Source organism: Lissotriton helveticus, chromosome 9 (genome assembly GCF_964261635.1).
Source record: "Lissotriton helveticus chromosome 9, aLisHel1.1, whole genome shotgun sequence".
NCBI classification, from domain to species: Eukaryota; Metazoa; Chordata; class Amphibia; order Caudata; family Salamandridae; genus Lissotriton; species Lissotriton helveticus.
In genome coordinates this window covers 810,962,474-810,981,783 of record NC_136070.1, presented here as the reverse complement: position 1 = coordinate 810,981,783, position 19,310 = coordinate 810,962,474, and the positions used below count along the sequence as shown (strand labels likewise).

General features: G+C 46.2%; 1 protein-coding gene across 20 annotated transcripts in view; it reads left to right on the top strand.

Moving 5' to 3' along the window:
* The window catches only part of CLASRP (CLK4 associating serine/arginine rich protein), a 739,455-nt gene that overhangs the window by 287,075 nt on the left and 433,070 nt on the right, over window positions 1-19,310 (top strand). For all 20 annotated transcript variants that reach the window (XM_078660953.1, XM_078660959.1, XM_078660947.1 and 17 more), the window contains one exon: window positions 3,339-3,412. In XM_078660953.1, the coding sequence (XP_078517079.1) occupies window positions 3,339-3,412 (74 nt within the window). The remainder of the gene's footprint in view (window positions 1-3,338; window positions 3,413-19,310) is intronic.

Here is a 19,310-nt window from a genome sequence, read left to right as displayed (position 1 = left end):
TACCTCCGTTTCACTGTGGCAGGCGCCCATTATCAATTCAAAGTTCTCCCATTCGGCCTCAAGTCGGCCCCAAGGATTTTCACGAAGTGCCTGGCCCCGGTGGCAGCAGCTCTTCGGGCAGCAAAAGTGCAGGTCTTCCCGTATTTGGACGACTGGCTAGTCAAAGGTCCATCAGAAGCCAAAGTGAGAGCCGACATTACGGCATGCTGCAATCTCTTCGCATCGCTAGGCCTCACAATCAACAAAACCAAGTCTCAGATGCATCCGGAACAAAGCCTGTTGTTCCTAGGAGCTTGCCTAGACACGGTGGAATGCAAGGCATCCTTGTCTCGAGAGAGACAACTCCGTCTGCAGGTGTTAGCCAGAAAGCTGGCAAGAAGAAAGTCACTTTCAGTTCGCCTATATGCATCACTTCTGGGGATGTGTTCTTCAGCCATCAACCTCATTCCATTGGTGCGTCTAAAGATGCGACCGCTGCAAGAGGAGCTAAACTGTCAATGGCATCAAGCGACAGGTTCATTCGAGGACACCATCACAGTCACCAACAGGATGGTACACGCACTCCAATGGTGGTCTCAGATCAGCAATCTGGAGCAGGGGCTTCCATTCTTGCAGAATCCTCCGGATTTCGTTCTTACAACGGATGCGTCCATGGAGGGTTGGGGTGGTCACCTCCAGGAACTGCAATTGCAGGGACGATGGTCTCAGCAAGACAAGAGATGCCACATCAACAGCCTAGAGCTGAAAGCCATTTGTCTGTCTCTTCAAGCGTTCCTCCCCAGGATAGTGGGATCCTCGGTCTTAGTCAGAACGGACAACACCACAAGCATGTTTTATATCAACAAGCAGGGAGGAACGAGATCGGCAACACTATCCAAACAAGCCCAAGAGCTATGGAGGTGGTTAACAGTTCACAACATAACCCTCAAAGTGGAGCATGTCAGAGGCCTCTACAACACCTTGGCAGACAAACTGAGCAGAACTTTGTCAGAGTGCCACGAGTGGGAACTGGACAACGGCCAGTTGAACTATGTGTTTCAGAGATGGGGCAAACCCAGGTTGGACCTATTTGCGACCCAACAGAACAAGAAATGCCGGTTCTACGCCAGCAGGTATCCTCAACAGGGGTCAAGGGGGAATGCCCTTTCGATGCGATGGTCAGGGACATATGCATACGCTTTCCCTCCGATCCCTCTGATTCCACGAGTGGTGCGCAAAATGAAAGTGGAGAGTTGTCGCCTTCTCCTCATTGCTCCCAAGTGGCCTCGCCAGTATTGGTTTCAGGAACTCATGCTACTTTCTCAGGAGCCACCGATCAAGCTGCGGGTAGTTCCGAAGCTACTATCACGCAACGAGGGTCAGGTACTTCACCCAGATCCTCAATCACTGAAATTGCACGCATGGCTCCTAACTTCTTAGAATTTGAGCATCTTCAAATTCCTCAGGAATGCCGGGACATTCTAGAGAAGGCAAGAGCCCAGAGTACATTAAAGACTTATCGTCTCAAGTGGAAGCGTTTTTGCGCATGGTGCATCTCTAGTGCTTTGCACCCTATAGAGGCATCGGCAGAAAAGATATTGCCCTATTTGTTACACTTAGCGCAATCTGGCCTTTCTTTTTCATCAATAAAGGTCCACTTAGCGGCTTTATCCAGGTACAGAAAGAGGACCAATGCTCAGTCACTCTGCTCTTCATCGCTAATCAAGCAATTTATGAGAGGTCTGTTCCGGGCTTATCCACCAGTCAAGCCCTCACCACCGGAATGGGAGCTCAACACGGTTCTATCACAACTGATGAAACATCCGTTCGAGCCTATCCATAGAGCCGACCTAAAGTTCTTAACATGGAAGGTTGCTTTATTATTGGCGCTAACTTCCGCAAGAAGAGTGGGAGAAATTCAAGCTTTCACTATAAAGGAGCCTTTTTTGCATTTCTCCCAGGACTATGTCACTTTACGAACAAATCCAACATTCATACCGAAAGTGCCTTCCCAGTTTCATTTAAATGAACCTGTCAAGCTGAAAGTTTTCTTTCCAAACCCGTCAACCCCGGCTGAAAAGACATTGCATTCTTTAGACATCAAGAGATGCTTAAAATTCTATCTTCAGAGAACCAAAACTTTGAGAAGATCACATCAATTGTTTGTGGCTTATGGTCAAAATACTTTGGGGAAAGCGGTCACTAAAGCCACAATTTCAAGATGGATCGCATCCGCGATTCAATTCTGCCACGTCAAGGCTAATCGACCATTGACAAGGTCTGTTCGATCTCACTCCACAAGAGCTGTAGCAGCGTCTGCGGCTTTATTTGCAGGAGTGACGCTTGAGAACATTTGCCGTGCTGCGACATGGAAGAATGTCCACACGTTTACAAGACACTACTGCCTACAATCAGCAAATCAGGATGATGCGGCAGTAGGTCAAGCTGTTTTACGTCACCTGTTTCCATAAGGAGAATGTTCAGGTACTGATGTTCACTTATTTCATTTAAAGTATATGCTTTTATTAGATTGTATTTATATATATATATGAAAGCATTTAACATGTTGTGTTTTTGTTGTATGATGCCTAAGATTTCTTTCCAGAAAGAAAATGCGTAATGTCAATGTTGAACTTGAACGTGATGTAGTAATGGTTCAATCTCTAAGCGTTTGTTGGTTGTTGACGATACACTCATGGGGGTGCACTGCAATAAGTCTCCCACCATCCGCAACCGACTTTGCCTGGCTTACTGCTTGCTATTCTGATTCAGGCATGTGAATCTATGAAAGATACCCCAATACTGGATAAGAAAACAAGTTACTTACCTGTAACTTCAGTTTTCCAGTATTGGTATCTTTCATAGATTCACATGCAACCCACCCTCCTCCCCGGAGAGTCAGTTCTCTAAGTTTGGGATACTTGTTCCCACTTGTGCTACGAAAATCTGAGGAGAGCTGGCTCTGCAGGGAAGGTTCTAGAGGGTGCTGTGAGCTGATTGGTTGGAGCAAAGACTTTGGGTCTTTTAGCATAAGGAGGTAGATAGGCTACTATAATATAGGCCTCAGGCCTTTTTTCTAGGGCCTACTACTGCAAAGTGCTTTTGGCACTGCTTTTTTATTTACCGTGGGACTCCCGCCTCGACGACGGGGAATGATTCAGGCATGTGAATCTATGAAAGATACCAATACTGGATAACTGAAGTTACAGGTAAGTAACTTGTTTTCTTATCCTGCAGTAATCTCTTGCATATAGGTAAACTGTAATACCTGATTTCAGCAAATGTTTCCAGGTTTGTGATTTCTAAATGACATTACATTATTTGCAGTTTTAATCTGTTCAATTTTAATATATTTTCAGGGTCGGCGGTCTCGTCGCCAAAGACGAGAATTTAGAGAGAAACGTTTGAAAGGAAGAAAAATAAGTCCTCCAAGGTCAGTGATTCTTGTTAGTGCCTTCTGAATACTAAACAGCATTTTAGTGCTAAAAAGAGCATGCAGGTCTAAATCTAGATGTGTTAAGGATTTCAAAAACAATGCCCTTTTGAAATTTGTTGTGGGTTTGCAGAGAAGTTTGCTTTGTTTATTCGTAACACACCTTAGGGTAAGTTCTTCAGGAGAAACTACTAGTTTGAGGCATGTGTGCTGTAGGTACACATGCTGTACTCCTGCTATCTGGTGTTGGGTCTGGACGCTTGCAAGTTGTTTTTCTTCAAAGAAGTCTTTCCCAGTCACAGAGGTAAGGTGACTCCTCCTTTTTGTGATAGTGCACATTGGCATTGACTCCATTGTTTCTTTTTTTGTCCTCATTTGCCTTGACCCTCTTATAAGAAACACCAACCACCTTGCGTGTCTATCTGGGTGAGCTCAGAGATCTATTTTGTAACTCACACCAGGACACGAGTTAGCTTATTGGTGGAAGAAGCATCCAGAGTTGGAGGGCTAACTGGTTTACTCCACCGAGGTATCTTTCAACCTGTTGGACCACATTGTTTTCCTGGGGGACCCGTAATATTGATCCATGGAGCAGAGAAGGCATAATCATAGGACCCGGGGGAAAAAAAATGGAAATCCTATCTCCACTGTACCAATAAGTCCCAAAATGCAAGCTTTTTCCTGCTGCAGGATCTAGCCAAGTCCACTCTCGATGTTTCATACAGGGACCTCAACCAACCCGAATGTGTTGGTGCGGGAGCATCTACCCAGAACTTACAAATTTGTCTTCTTGCCAGAAGGATTGCGTAAAAGAGAAAAGATCTTGCATGGCCGGAGATTTTGCCATCAATACCAGAAATGATTAGTGGGAGACTGATACTCTGAGGACTTGAGGATAGAGTCTAGCGAGGTCTTCACTTGCTCCCAAAAGAGTCGAATGGGGGGGCAATCATTAAACATGTGCACATCAGATGCTTCTGACAGACCACATTTATTACATGTTTTCCCTGGCTGGAATTTTGATAATTTTAAGGGAGAAAGATACGCACGATGATCTGTGAAGAGGTGATTGCGCTTCAGCCATGCAGGCATAACTAGTTTGTGCAGAAGAGTGAATGAGTCCGTCCACACCTGCTCACACTGAATGTCCAACTCGCCTCCCCACAAATCATCGGCAAGTTTAAAATCCCAGTCGACCTCCTCCAAGATTGCCCAATACCAAAGTGAAACCTCTTTACTCCCCCTGGCCTTGCCACCAGCAGTTCTTCCAAGTTGCTGTCTTTCCCCAGGGGGGCACCCTTTCTGAGCTGTGCCTGAGCCCAACTATTCAGCTGCATGTATTTGAACCTGGATAAGCCGGGGTCTACTCTCCCCCATATCTCTCTAATATGATTTCGCGCTTGGTCTGTTTTTATTTCCCAAGCGAGTATCTTACCTGCTGCCTCTCCGAATTCAAAATGAGAAATTTTACTTGCTTCCCACCTTCTGTCGACCCTATCTTGGAGGATGGTTTCAAGTTGATTTTTCAAGGAGACTAGTTTTCATTGATCTTCCCTTGAACCTATATGGGCGCCTAACTTAAGCTCGATAGTATTCATTTCCGCCTCTAGACCCTTGATGGTATTCCTAAATAGCTTTCTTCTATGAGAGGCTCTACTAGTAATACAACCTCTCCAGAAGGCTTTCAAAGCGTCCCAAACAATAGAGATATTTGCTGAGTCTACATTTGCCTCAAGGAAGTGTTTAGTCTCAGATTGAAAAAAATTGATTTCATCCTCCTCTAATAAAATGGTGTGATCAAAGGACCATGAACTGTGCCGATGTTGCTGGACAGGAATTAGGCTAAAAAAGATAGCCGAATGATCAGAAAGATGGGATTGAAGATATACTATATCTTCCACCGAGTCTTTAAGACTATGACTGAACAATGCATAGTCTATTCTAGACTTGCGCTTATACTTAAGATTCTTGAACGAGACCCTCAATTGATCCCCCGCCCTTTCCCTCCATATATCTGCCAACCCAAGCTGTGCCATTATTATCAAAAGCAATTGCCTGGATTTAGAAGGGACACAGGCTCTAGAGTTGGGTGATTCATCAAGTTTGGGGGTGAACACAATATTAAAATCTCCAACCCAGATTACAGGGTCCTGGAAGTTCAATAGGTGGCAACAGATGGTATCTAGAGATGAAGGGTCGTCCTGATTTGGCCCATAATAGCCTACCAGAGAACACAACAAACCGCCTAAAGAGACTCTTAGTAAAAGCCATCTCCCTCTGTGATCTTCCCTGCATTCCACTATTTGGGCCTTAGCTTGTTTTTTAAAAATAAACAATATCCCTCTAATATTTGCAGTTTGGTCCGTACACACGAAAGTGTCTATCCATTTCTAATTTTTTAATAGATCTGTAGTCTCGGATTTGAGGAGATGAGTTTCCTGTATGGCAATGACCTGCGCTGGGTAGTCTCTCAAATATTGAAGTATTCTATCTCTTCTACCCTTCGTACGCAGGCCATTGACATTCCAGGATAAATACTGAAGCACCATCATGGGATCCTATCCTCTTCTACCACCACCTCCATCATCCCCATAGGCCACTTATTACACAACCCTTGATGTACCCCTGACCTGACCAAAAGAAACTTCTGAACTCCATAACACATGACCTGGTTGCAGTCAAAACTTAAATAGAACTGAAAGGGCACTAGCATATGAGGAATTTCTGACCTTTCACCCTGACCACCCCCCGTGCCCTTACCCCCCCCCCCCCCCCCCCACCCCGAAACCCATCCCTACTTGCACTGGCCTGATGTATACCAGTATTTGTGCCCTCTGGCTGGCCCCCTCTACTCTACCCACTAATACTATGTGACTGATGCTAAGAAAGTGATAATCTTTTTGTTTTTTTACTCTTCTTTTTATTTTTATTTTTCTTTTTACTCTCTTCTTTGCCTTTGCTTTTCTTTGCTGTCTTTATATTTTCCCCTTCATTACCCTTATTTTTTTATTTTTTCAAATTTGATTCCTATTTAATTCCCCTATCTTACTTTTTCTCGCCCCCCCTCCTTTTTTTTTTTTTTTTGTGTCCTTTGGACCCGTGTTGATTGAGAAAACCTCCCCATCGATGTGTTCAAATTAGATTCCTTTTCATTTGATATCCACCCTTTATTTTGGCAATGAGATATCTGTGATGGTAGAAAATACTCTCTCGCCCAAATTATATTTATGTCGAACTGCCTCCTCTCCCTCGTGAAACATCACTTAAGAATTCCAGCAGCTCGTCGGCCTCAAGGGGGGATCTAATATTATACATGTTGTTGTTAAACATAATCCGCAGAAACACAGGGAATCTCATTTGCACGGTAGCGCTGAGAGATCTAAATCTCTCCATCCTTTGGCCTAATTCCCATTGCCGATCCAGTGTGGTTTTGGATAGATCTGAGCAAACCTCAAATGGGAACTCTGGACCCTTTAAGGATTTAGCTTTCAGTGCCAGATTCAAAATCTTTTCTTTTAATGTGTACGTAAGGAAATTGACTAATATTTTCCTTGGTTTGACCCTGCCGGGATTTAGACGGAAGGGGTCTCTCTGCACCCTTTGGATGTCTTTCTCCAAGATATCAGACGGTTCCTCGAGATTCAACAAGTCTTTTAATAGTGCAACCATGAAGGACTTGATGTCACTCCCTTCTTTTTTCTCCGAAACCTTCAGAAGCTGTAGATTGTTCCTCCGTGAGTAGTTTTCTAAGGTTTCCACTCTTTCCCGCATGGCATCTCCCTCTCTTCGTGGGGCTTGAATTTTTACTTCGGCCGAGCCCAGATTTGCCTTCAGTACCTCCACCGAACCCTCCAAGGATTCAGTCCTTTTATTAAGTAGATCCACTTTTTTCTCATGGACCTCACAGGCTGCCCTTATCTCAGATTGATTCTCTGCTGACACCAAAAAGCCATTTTTTATGTCTGCCTTTATAGAAGTGAGAAGGCCCTCGATCGAGACCCCAACTGAGCTCTTCGCCCCACCTGGGCCGCAAACCTCCGACCGAGAAGACGCAGGCAAGGAAGAGGGACCCCCGCGGTCCACGACAAAGCCTCCTCGGAGTGGCCAGGGTCATCTAGGGTGATCTGATGGCTGACTAACCCGTTTGTCGCCGGAGAAGTTTCCATCTGTGCTGTTAACTCGACCAAATTTATAGGAGTATCAGGGGATGCAACAGAGGGAACACTAGACAAAAAGGGGGTCCTGTTTAGGGGAGAGAAGAGGTCACCCGGGTCCGTATGGCCTTTAGAGTCGGTAGAGTCAGTAGAGTGAATATTCAAGACCTGAGGCAGCACCCTGAAAAATGAGCGCAAGGAAGGGGTAATGCGCACTGAACTGTTTTTATTCCCCCCTGCTCTGTGATTTTATGGGGTCTTTAGCTCTGGCCACCTTCCCCCCCCCCCTTTACTTGGAGCACCTGGCTCAAGCTAACCCCTTGCTGTGGTCCTATATTACTGCCTAAAGCACCACATAGAGCCCTATCTGGATCCATCGTTCTAACAGCACCCCCTGTATCAACCTCCTGTGAAACCTCTAAGACCGGTGTGCCCTTACCTCGTCTAGATTTTTTCCTACCCGCGGGATTATTTGGCATAATGGGACCGATCTCCGTAGCCTCCTCTAACAGCACTTTGCGACCCGTCGTCTACTTTGGGGAAACCGCACTCTTACCGTCTACACTGCACCCCCCGGGGCCGTCCTGTATCTGCATGGCTGCTCCTGCCGAATCCACGGACCGCCCCTCCACTGGCAGAAAGAAGGCGCCGATTCCGGGTTTGCTGCTAGTTCTGACGCCACCCGTACTGCCCCGGAGGAGACCGCGGGCCGCTGCTCTGCGGCCGCGTCTCCAGTCCACCGCTGCTTCCAACCAGCGCGGCAGGAGGAAGGGGTGCGGAGACCGCGAGGCACCACCGAGACACATCCACTGCAGCTCCGAACCTCAAAAGTGGTAAGTAAAGGGTACTTCGCTAATCCGCTACTTTTTTTTTCTTTTTAGCACCATCAAAGCTCCATTTTGCGCCGTACGTGGAGAGAGAGACGGGCTGCCTGCGAGGACGCGCACTACCGCTCAGCACGCGGGCGCCATGTTTCCCCGCAATTGACTCCATTGTTAATTGTTTTCTTTCCTCCATCGGGTTTGGACGTGTGTTGCTGCCATCTTTTTCAAAACAGTCATTCGGCTTCCCCTCAGTGTGTAATCCACTGTACCCGCAACGGTATTGTTATTATATGCGTTTCCCTATTCTCCATTATCGATTTGATCGGGAAACTCTCTATCTTTGGTCGAAAACATTGTGGGCGGCCTTCGGGCCTAACTGCGTCACTCCATCCTTCTGCTGATGTAATGGACTCAGTTTCAATTCTGTCCTCAGTGTTACTCTAAGTACCCTTGCACTGACCTACATAAAGTCTGCAACTTGTGCCACTCACCTGAGCACAAGGAAGAAGATTGTGAGGCTTATCGATCATTCCAATCGATAAAGGACAGCTACCCTTAGTCTCACTAGTAGTCTCTAATGCTCGTAAGAGAGCAAACTCACAGACCTCTGCAGATGCACCTCCCTCGGACAAAGAATCTAAATTGATCGATGCATCTTGTAAAAGGGTGGTCCCTCAAGCTGCTAATCACTGGTGCATTGCCAACACGCAGGGCCTACTAGCTAGGTATGACAGGACACACTGGGACGAAATCGAAGGCCTACTTCAACACCTCCCAGAAGAGCACAAAAAAAGCACAAAAGTTGGTTCAGGAAGGCAAACTCCTATCTAATTCCTTCATTAGATGTGCTTTATATGCAGCTGACACGGCAGTAAGAGGAGTTACCACCAGCATTCACCTACGTCAACATGCATTGCTTAGAATTTCAGGTTTTAAACCGGAGTTCCAGCAGTCTATTTTAAATACCCCTTTTGACAAGGGGGGCACCCTTTCTGAGCTGTGCCTGAGCCCAACTATTCAGCTGCATGTATTTGAACCTGGATAAGCCGGGGCCTACTCTCCCCCATAGCTCTTCCCAAGACAGCATTGAACCCCCTAACAACAAGTCTCCCTACTTCAGAATACCAGAATCCTTCACGGGAATAGCCAAACTATCCTGTAAGCAAGATGGGGTACCTGGCGAATCCCACAGTGGTGCAAAATTGGAAAAGTAGCTGAGTACTATTTTCTTTCTATTTGTTGCCCAACATTTAGCCAAAGATTGGAGAATTTTTAATTTGACTTTTTTGAAAATATTTTGGTCCCCAAACTTGAACAAGAATTCATCGGCTGGTAGATCAGCACCTTTTAACATGTCCCGAAACATTTCTCCTCCCGGTGTAGTAGAGGGTGCTTTTTAACAGCATTCTCGAATGCGAGAGCTGAAAAGCCCATGCATAGTATTGGAGGTCAGGTAAAGCCAACCGTCCTTTTTCCCTCCTCCGCCTGAGCTTTTTCCACGCCAATCTGGTGGCTCTATATTTCCAAACGAAAGAATTAATCTCACTTTGACGTTTATCTAATTGTTTGGTGTCAAATGCCAAAGGAATGGAGTTAAAAAGGAATGCAAGTTTGGGCATGATGGACATCTTCACTAAATTTGCCCTCCCCAAGATGGATAAGGGGAGGTAGGCCCAAGACTTTAACTGCTTCTGACATTCTTTAAACACCCGATCTAGATTGTATTTGGGATTTTCCCTACCTCCTGTATGATTCTGATCCACAAATAGCGCATGGAGGAAGCGACATTAAGTTGTGTATTACTAATGTTCCGGGCCATGATTTCGGTTTTGTTTGTGTTTATTTCATAACCCAAAACCTTGCCGAACTCCTCGCCTTCTTGATAACTGTGTGAAACGCAAGGTCGGGGGTCAGCTGTCAAAATAAGAATGTCATCTGCATATAGGGCCACCCGCCTTTCCCATCCTCCAAATTTAAAGGAAGGAATATTAGGATCCTCTCTCAGAACCTCAGCAAAGGGCTCAATATAGAGGTTAAAAAGGAGGGGGGAAAGTGGGAAGCCCTGCCTTGTACACCTTGTAATCTTAAAAGCCTCCGTCAATGAGCTATTAACAAGCAGTCTAGCTGTTGGGGCCTTATATAGGAGTGCTATCACTCGACAAAATCTGTCTCCTGAATTGAATTTTTTCATAACCGCAGCCAGATAAGCCCAGTTCACCCTATCAAAGGCTTTGGTTGCGTCCAGGGTGAGAGCGGCCAAGGGAAGAGAAAAGGCAGTAGCAATGTCAATAACCCAGACTAGATCGTACGTGAGGTCTGCTAATTGACTCCCTTTTATAAAGCCCTTTTGATCTTGATGAATGATGGTATCTACTACACCCCCCAACCTTTTGGACATGATGGCAGCAAAAATGTTGTAGTCATTGTTGAGAAGTGAAATTGGGCGGTAAGACCCACACTCTGTCGGTCTTTCCCTTGTTTAGGTATCAAAACTACCGTCGCCTCACTCCATGAGTTTGGGGGATCCTCATCCTTCAGGAGGATGCTGTTAAAGACTTTCGCCAAAGTTGGAATAATGGCCTATCTAAGAGCACGGTACAACTCCCCTGGTAATCCATCTGGGCCGGCCGCCTTCCCTCGCTTAGACTGAGCAATAACCTTACTCGCTTCCTCCTCAGAAATTTCTACCTCCAAACCTTTTCATTGATTGTCTGAAAGTCTAGGCATGGAGACCCTGTCAAGCCAGGTGCTTCTCTCTACACAGTCGATATAGACAAAATGGTCCCAGCTAAATACACAATTAACTCAACTATAACATCAATAAATTACATACACAAATATTCATAACAACATTGTTTTTAATCACAACGTGTATCGTAAATTAATTCATGAGAAGATGCACAAAATATATAAAATATGCAATGCCCCTAAAGGTTGGAATAGGGAAGGGTAGTGTTGGGATGGTGAAAGTAAAGAAAATAACAATGAGTCACAAAGACCTAAATACAACAAAAATAATACTAAATTAACACAATGGAACAAATAATTAGTCAATTAATTGAACGATCATGCCTCAGATAAAATCACAAATGATAAATCAGGGAAGAGGCTGAACACAGGAGGGAGTGGCGACGTTTCGACCCAAGTTGATGCAGGCGTGGTGTGGACCTTGCTAGAGGGTCTTCATCAGGACAGGGGTTGTAGAGAATGGGGCAATGATTCTTAGGATGGTATTATGATGCAGTGATTTGGATTTGATGGTAGAGTCTTGGGAGTGAGGTTGGGTATGTTCGTAAATATCGATGACAACACATATAAATGTATAACGTTGTGATCACTGTCTAATCGTGTTCCCAGAAGATCGTGGTTGGACACAGGATCTGCCAAAAGCACACAGGATCTGCCAAAAGCACATTTTGATGTCTAGCGGCATTGAGGATCCCACGAGTGGTTCACGATTGCCTTTGGCACACGATTTCGGTCTTTGACCAGAACACGTTACGAGCCGCAGAATAATACATCGGTCTTTCTACCACAGTTATATTCTAGCTTCCACGCTTCGTGGTAATCCTGCCCTCACCAGATTCGGTATTGCTATTGGACCACGAATGCCTCGATACAATAACCAACGGTGACTAACTTACGCCAATATCAACAATCACAGCTGAATTTCCTTTTTCCGCTGGATTCCTGCTTTTGGCAGATCCTGTGTCCAACCACGATCTTCTGGGAACACGATTAGACAGTGATCACAACGTTATACATTTATATGTGTTGTCATCGATATTTACGAACATACCCAACCTCACTCCCAAGACTCTACCATCAAATCCAAATCACTGCATCATAATACCATCCTAAGAATCATTGCCCCATTCTCTACAACCCCTGTCCTGATGAAGACCCTCTAGCAAGGTCCACACCACGCCTGCATCAACTTGGGTCGAAACGTCGACACTCCCTCCTGTGTTCAGCCTCTTCCCTGATTTATCATTTGTGATTTTATCTGAGGCATGATCGTTCAATTAATTGACGAATTATTTGTTCCATTGTGTTAATTTAGTATTATTTTTGTTGTATTTAGGTCTTTGTGACTCATTGTTATTTTCTTTACTTTCACCATCCCAACACTACCCTTCCCTATTCCAACCTTTAGGGGCATTGCATATTTTATATATTTTGTGTATCTTCTCATGAATTAATTTACGATACACGTTGTGATTAAAAACAATGTTGTTATGAATATTTGTGTATGTAATTTATTGATGTTATAGTTGAGTTAATTGTGTATTTAGCTGGGACCATTTTGTCTATATCAACCTTCCGCCCAGGTCCCAGTGACTTCTTGGGTTAACCCGTGTTTTTTACAGCACTCTCTCTACACAGTCATCACTAATATCTTCCTTGTAAACAGACTGGAAAAATTCCTGAAATGCGCTCCCAATATTAGTTTGATAAACGGGGAGCTGACTCGCCCTCCACCCTAATCTCTCTAATATGATTTCGCGCTTGGTCTGTTTTTATTTTCCAAGCGAGTATCTTACCTGCTGCCTCTCCGAATTCAAAATGAGAAATTTTACTTGCTTCCCACCTTCTGGCGACCCTATCTTGGAGGATGGTTTCAAGTTGATTTTTCAAGGAGACTAGTTTTCATTGATCTTCCCTTGAACCTATATGGGCGCCTAACTTCAGCTCGATAGTATTCATTTCCGCCTCTAGAACCTTGATGGTATTCCTAAATAGCTTTCTTCTATGAGAGGCTCTACTAGTAATAAAACCTCTCCAGAAGGCTTTCAAAGCGTCCCAAACAATAGAGATATTTGCTGAGTCTACATTTGCTTCAAGGAAGTGTTTAGTCTCAGATTGAAAAAAATTGATTTCATCCTCCTCTATTAAAATGGTGTGATCAAAGGACCATGAACTGTGCCGATGTTGCTGGACAGGAATTAGGCTAAAAAAGATAGCCGAATGATCAGAAAGATGGGATTGAAGATATACTATATCTTCCACCGAGTCTTTAAGACTATGACTGAACAATGCATAGTCTATTCTAGACTTGTGCTTATACTTAAGATTCTTGAACGAGACCCCCAATTGATCCCCCGCCCTTTCCCTCCATATATCTGCCAACCCTGGCCGTGCCATTATTATCAAAAGCAATTGCCTGGATTTAGAAGGGACACAGGCTCTAGAGTTGGGTGATTCATCAAGTTTGGGGTTGAACACAATATTAAAATCTCCAACCCAGATTACAGGGTCCTGGAAGGTCAATAGGTGGCAACAGATGCTATCTAGATGTGAAGGGTCGTCCTGATTTGGCCCATAATAGCCTACCAGAGAACACAACAAACCGCTTAAAGAGACTTAGTAAAAGCCATCTCCCTCTGTTATCTTCCCTGCATTCCACTATTTGGGCCTTAGCTTGTTTTTAAAAAATAAACAGAATCCCTCTAATATTTGCAGTTTGGTCTGTACACACGAAAGTGTCTTATCCATTTCTAATTTTTTAATAGATCTGTAGTCTCGGATTTGAGGAGATGAGTTTCCTGTATGGCAAGGACCTGCGCCGGGGAGTCTCTCAAATATTGAAGTATTCTATCTCTTCTACCCTTCGTGCGCAGGCCATTGACATTCCAGGATAAATACTGAAGCACCATCATGGGATCCTATCCTCTTCCTCCACCACCTCCATCATCCCCATAGGCCACTTATTACACAACCCTTGATGTACCCCTGACCTGACCAAAATAAACTTCTGAACTCCATAACACAAGACCTGGTTGCAGTCAAAACTTAAATAGAACTGAAAGGGCACTAGCATATGAGGAATTTCTGACCTTTCACCCCGACCACCCCCCGTGCCCTTACCCCCCCCCCACCCCGAAACCCATCCCTACTTGCACTGGCCTGATGTATGACCAGTATTTGCGCCCTCTGGCTGGCCCCCTCTACTCTACCCACTAATACTATGTGACTGATGCTAAGAAAGTGATAATCTTTTTTTTTTTTTACTCTCTTCTTTGCCTTTGCTTTTCTTTGCTGTCTTTATATTTTCCCCTTCAATACCCTTATTTTTTTATTTTTTCAAATTTGATTCCTATTTAATTCCCCTATCTTACTTTTTTTCGCCCCCCCCCTTTTTTTTTTGTGTCCTTTGGACCCGTGTTGATTGAGAAAACCTCCCCATCGATGTGTTCAAATTAGATTCCTTTTCATTTGATATCCACCCTTTATTTTGGCAATGAGATATCTGTTATGGTAGAAAATACTCTCTCGCCCAAATTATATTCATGTCGAACTGCCTCCTCTCCCTCGTGAAACATCACTTAAGAATTCCAGCAGCTCGTCGGCCTCAAGGGGGGGGATCTAATATTATACATTTTGTTGTTAAACATAATCCGCACAAAACGCAGGGAATCTCATTTGCACGGTAGCGCCGAGAGATCTAAATCTCTCCATCCTTTGGCCTAATTCCCATTGCCGATCCAGTGTGGTTTTGGATAGATCTGAGCAAACCTCAAATGGGAACTCTGGACCCTTTAAGGATTTAGCTTTCAGTGCCAGATTCAAAATCTTTTCTTTTAATGTGTACGTGAGGAAATTGACTAATATTTTCCTTGGTTTGACCCTGCCGGGATTTAGACGGAAGGGGTCTCTGTGCACCCTTTGGATGTCTTTCTCCAAGATATCAGACGGTTCCTCGAGATTCAACGAGTCTTTTAATAGTGCAACCACGAAGGACTTGATGTCACTCCCTTCTTTTCCCTCCGAAACCTTCAGACGCTGGAGATTGTTCCTCCGTGAGTAGTTTTCTAAGGTTTCCACTCTTTCCCGCATGGCATCTCCCTCTCTTCGTAGGGCTTGAATCTTTACTTCGGCCGACCCCAGATTTGCCTTAAGTACCTCCACCGAACCCTCCAAGGATTCAGTCCTTTTATTAAGTAGATCCACTTTTTTCTCAAGGACCTCACAGGCTGCCCTTATCTCAGATTGATTCTCTGCTGACACCAAAAAGCCATTTTTTATGTCTGCCTTTATAGAAGTGAGAAGGGCCTCGATCGAGACCCCAACTGAGCTCTCCGCCCCACCTGGGCCGCAAACCTCCGACCGAGAAGACGCAGGCAAGGAAGGGGGGACCCCCCGCGGTCCGCGACAAAGCCTTCTCGGAGTGGCCAGGGTCATCTAGGGTGATTTGATGGCTGACTAACCCGGTTGTCGCCGGAAGAGTTTCCATCTGTGCTGTTACCTTGACCAAATTTATAGGAGTATCAGGGGATGCAACGGAGGAAGCACTAGACAAAAAGGGGGTCCTGTTTAGGGGAGAGAAGAGGTCACCCGGGTCCGTATGGCCATTAGAGTCGGTAGAGTCAGTAGAGTGAATATTCAAGACCTGAGGCAGCACCCTGAAAAATGAGCGCAAGGAAGGGGTAATGCGCACTGAACTGTTTTTATTCCCCCCTGCTCTCTGTGATTTTACGGGGTCTTTAGCTCTGGCCACCTTCCCCCCCCCCCTTTACTTGGAGCACCTGACTCAAGCTAACCCCTTGCTGTGGTCCTATATTACTGCCTAAAGCACCACATGGAGCCCTATCTGGATCCATCGTTCTAACAGCACCCCCTGTATCAACCTCCTGTGAAACCTGTAAGAGCGGTGTGCCCTTAACTCGTCTAGATTTTTTCCTACCCGCTTTCTTACCCGGGGGATTATTTGGCATAATGGGACAGATCTCAGTAGCCTCCTCTAACAGCACTTTGCGACCCGTCCTCTACTCTGGGGAAACCGCACTCTTACCGTCTACACTGCACCCCCCGGGCCGTCCTGTATCTGCGTGGCTGCTCCTGCCGAATCCACGGACCGCCCCTCCACTGGCAGAAAGAAGGCGCCGATTCCGGGTTTGCTGCTAGTTCTGACGCCACCCGTACTGCCCCGGAGGAGACCGCGGGCCGCTGCTCTGCGGCCGCGTCTCCACTCCACTGCTGCTTCCAACCAGCGCGGCAGGAGGAAGGGGTGCGGAGACCGCGAGGCACCACCGAGACACATCCACTGCAGCTCCCAACCTCAAAAGTGGTAAGTAAAGGGTACTTCGCTAATCCGCAACTTTTTTTTAGCACCATCAAAGCTCCATTTTGCGCCGTACGTGGAGAGAGAGAGAGACGGGCTGCCTGCGAGGACGCGCACTACCGCTCAGCACGCGGGCGCCATGTTTCCCCGCGATTGACTCCATTGTTAATTGTTTTCTTTCCTCCATCGGGTTCGGATGTGTGTTGCTGCCATCTTTTTCAAAACAGTCATTCGGCTTCCCCTCAGTGTGTAATCCACTGTACCCTCGACGGTATTGTTATTGTATGCGTTTCCCTATTCTCCATTATCGATTTGATCGGGAAACTCTCTATCTTTGGTCGAAAACATTGTGGACGGCCTTCGGGCCTAACTGCGTCACTCCATCCTTCTGCTGATGTAATGGACTCAGTTTCAATTCTGTCCTCAGTGTTACTCTAAGTACCCTTGCACTGACCTACATAAAGTCTGCAACTCACCTGAGCACAAGGAAGAAGATTGTTAGGCTTATCGATCATTCCAATCGATAAAGGACAGCTACCCTTAGTCTCACTAGTAGTCTCTAATGCTCGTAAGAGAGCAAACTCACAGACCTCTGCAGATGCACCTCCCTCGGACAAAGATTCTAAATTGATCGATGCATCTTGTAAAAGGGTGGTCCCTCAAGCTGCTAATCACTGGTGCATTGCCAACACGCAGGGCCTACTAGCTAGGTATGACAGGACACACTGGGACGAGATTGAAGGCCTACTTCAACACCTCACAGAAGAGCACAAAAAAAATCACAAAAGTTGGTTCAGGAAGGCAAACTCCTATCTAATTCCTTAATTAGATGTGCTTTATATGCAGCTGACACGGCAGTAAGAGGATTTACCACCAGCATTCACCTACGTCAACATGCATTGCTTAGAATTTCAGGTTTTAAACCGGAGTTCCAGCAGTCAATTTTAAATACCCCTTTTGACAAGCAACATCTTTTCGGACGATCAGTAGATGAGGATTTAGAAAAGATGAAGAAAGACACAGACGTGGCAAAATCCATAGGAGCGCTTCAGTCCCTATCCCTAAAACTCTGCTAATAACCTACCCCCCTCTCATCCTTTGCCCTCCCCCTTAACCCCTCTCCCTCATCCTATACTCCCCTCCGCTGATACGCCCATGTCCAGCAATACCTTACAATTGGCGACCATCCAGCTTCACAATGCCGCTAATGACCTTTCCCCCACACATCCTTTGCCCTCCTCGATTACCCCTCTCTCTCATCCTATACTCCCCTCTGCTGATGTGCCCACAGTCAACAATGCCTTACAATTGCTGACCATCCAACTTCATAATTCCCCCAACAACATTCCCTCCTCTCTCCCCTTGCCCTCCACTTTAACCCCTCTCCCTTATCCTTTACTCCCCTCTGCAGATATGTCCACGATCAACAATGCCGTACAACTGCTGACCATGTACACGTCCAACAATGCCACACAATTGTTGACCCCCCCCCCCGCATAACCCCTGGCCCGGCCTTCTTCGATGGACCCTCCTCTTCCCCTGATCCTCCCTACTCCCCAAAGCTCCCAATCGCCCACTCATACGACCTGCCCTCACTCTCCCCTCATTTCCCACACCACAAGTGCTATCCCCCACCCCCTTTCTGACTCTCCCTGCCCTTCCCCTTCCCCTCCCACTCTTACTCCACCCTATTCCTCCTCACCCAAACCCATATTCTGTCCCCCCGAAACTCAATGCACCCATCAACCCGAACCGTCTCTCACTCTAATCCAGAACCGCCCCTCCACCCCCCCCCCCCCCCCCCCCTAGTCCCATCCTCTCTCCCTTTGATTATCATGGCTCCCCCCTCCCGACCAGTCCCTCACCGTTCCTCCGAACACTCCTGCCCCTCCATTTCCTCCTTCTTCACTCTCGATGACCACATACCCATCTTCCCCCTCCATGCCCCTCCTCTTGCCCTACTACCACAGTCCTCCCATCTCCCTTTCTAGGAACCCCACCCTCCCTCCCAACAACAAACCACCCCCTATGAAGAACATCGCTCATCCCGTTCCGCTCCCTCCCCCTTCTCCAATATCCCACCTTAGTCTTATATCTAACTCTCTTTGCAACACTGAACACACTCTTGCCACTCTCACCAGAGATCTCGCTCATCTTAGATCTGATTTCTATTCCCTCAAAAACAGAGCCCTCCCACTTCGGGTAAACTGCGCTCGTACTAGACATATGAATGCCGCTACCCCCAAACAGTTTTGCACGACTCCTCTACACTGCCGCACACACAGACCTCTCCGCACCTCCTGCCCCCTCTCCCCCATGGAGATGCTCGACCTCTGCAAATGGATGTATGACGTTATAACGCATACTATTACTCCGCAGACCATTACAACGCGACTTTTACTCCGCATACCGTTACAACGCATAGCGCCTTGGGGCGCTGGATAGTGGTAAGTATAATTTACTATTCTAACTCCAGTCCCCGTGGACCCTAGGGAAGGTGTTGGATAGTAAATTATACTTATTCCCTATCCTAGAGCGCCCCCCAGCGCAATGCGTTGTAATGGTATGCGGAGTAATGGTCGCGTTGTAATGGTAGTGCGGAGTAAAAGATCCGTTGTAACGGGTGTATACCCTGCAAATACTACCCTCACTGCTCACCCACTAATTTCCAGCCTCCCCCGGCCTCCAGCATCCCTGTCATACTGGGGACTAGCCGAACTCCCCGCTCACCTTGCTCACCTAGGCCTCCTCCCCAACTCACAGCCATCCACTCCCTTCCACTCCCTAAAACACCCCCGAAACCTCTTCACTGCATGCTTGTTAATTGTCGGTCCGCTGTGTGACATGCCACTGAAATA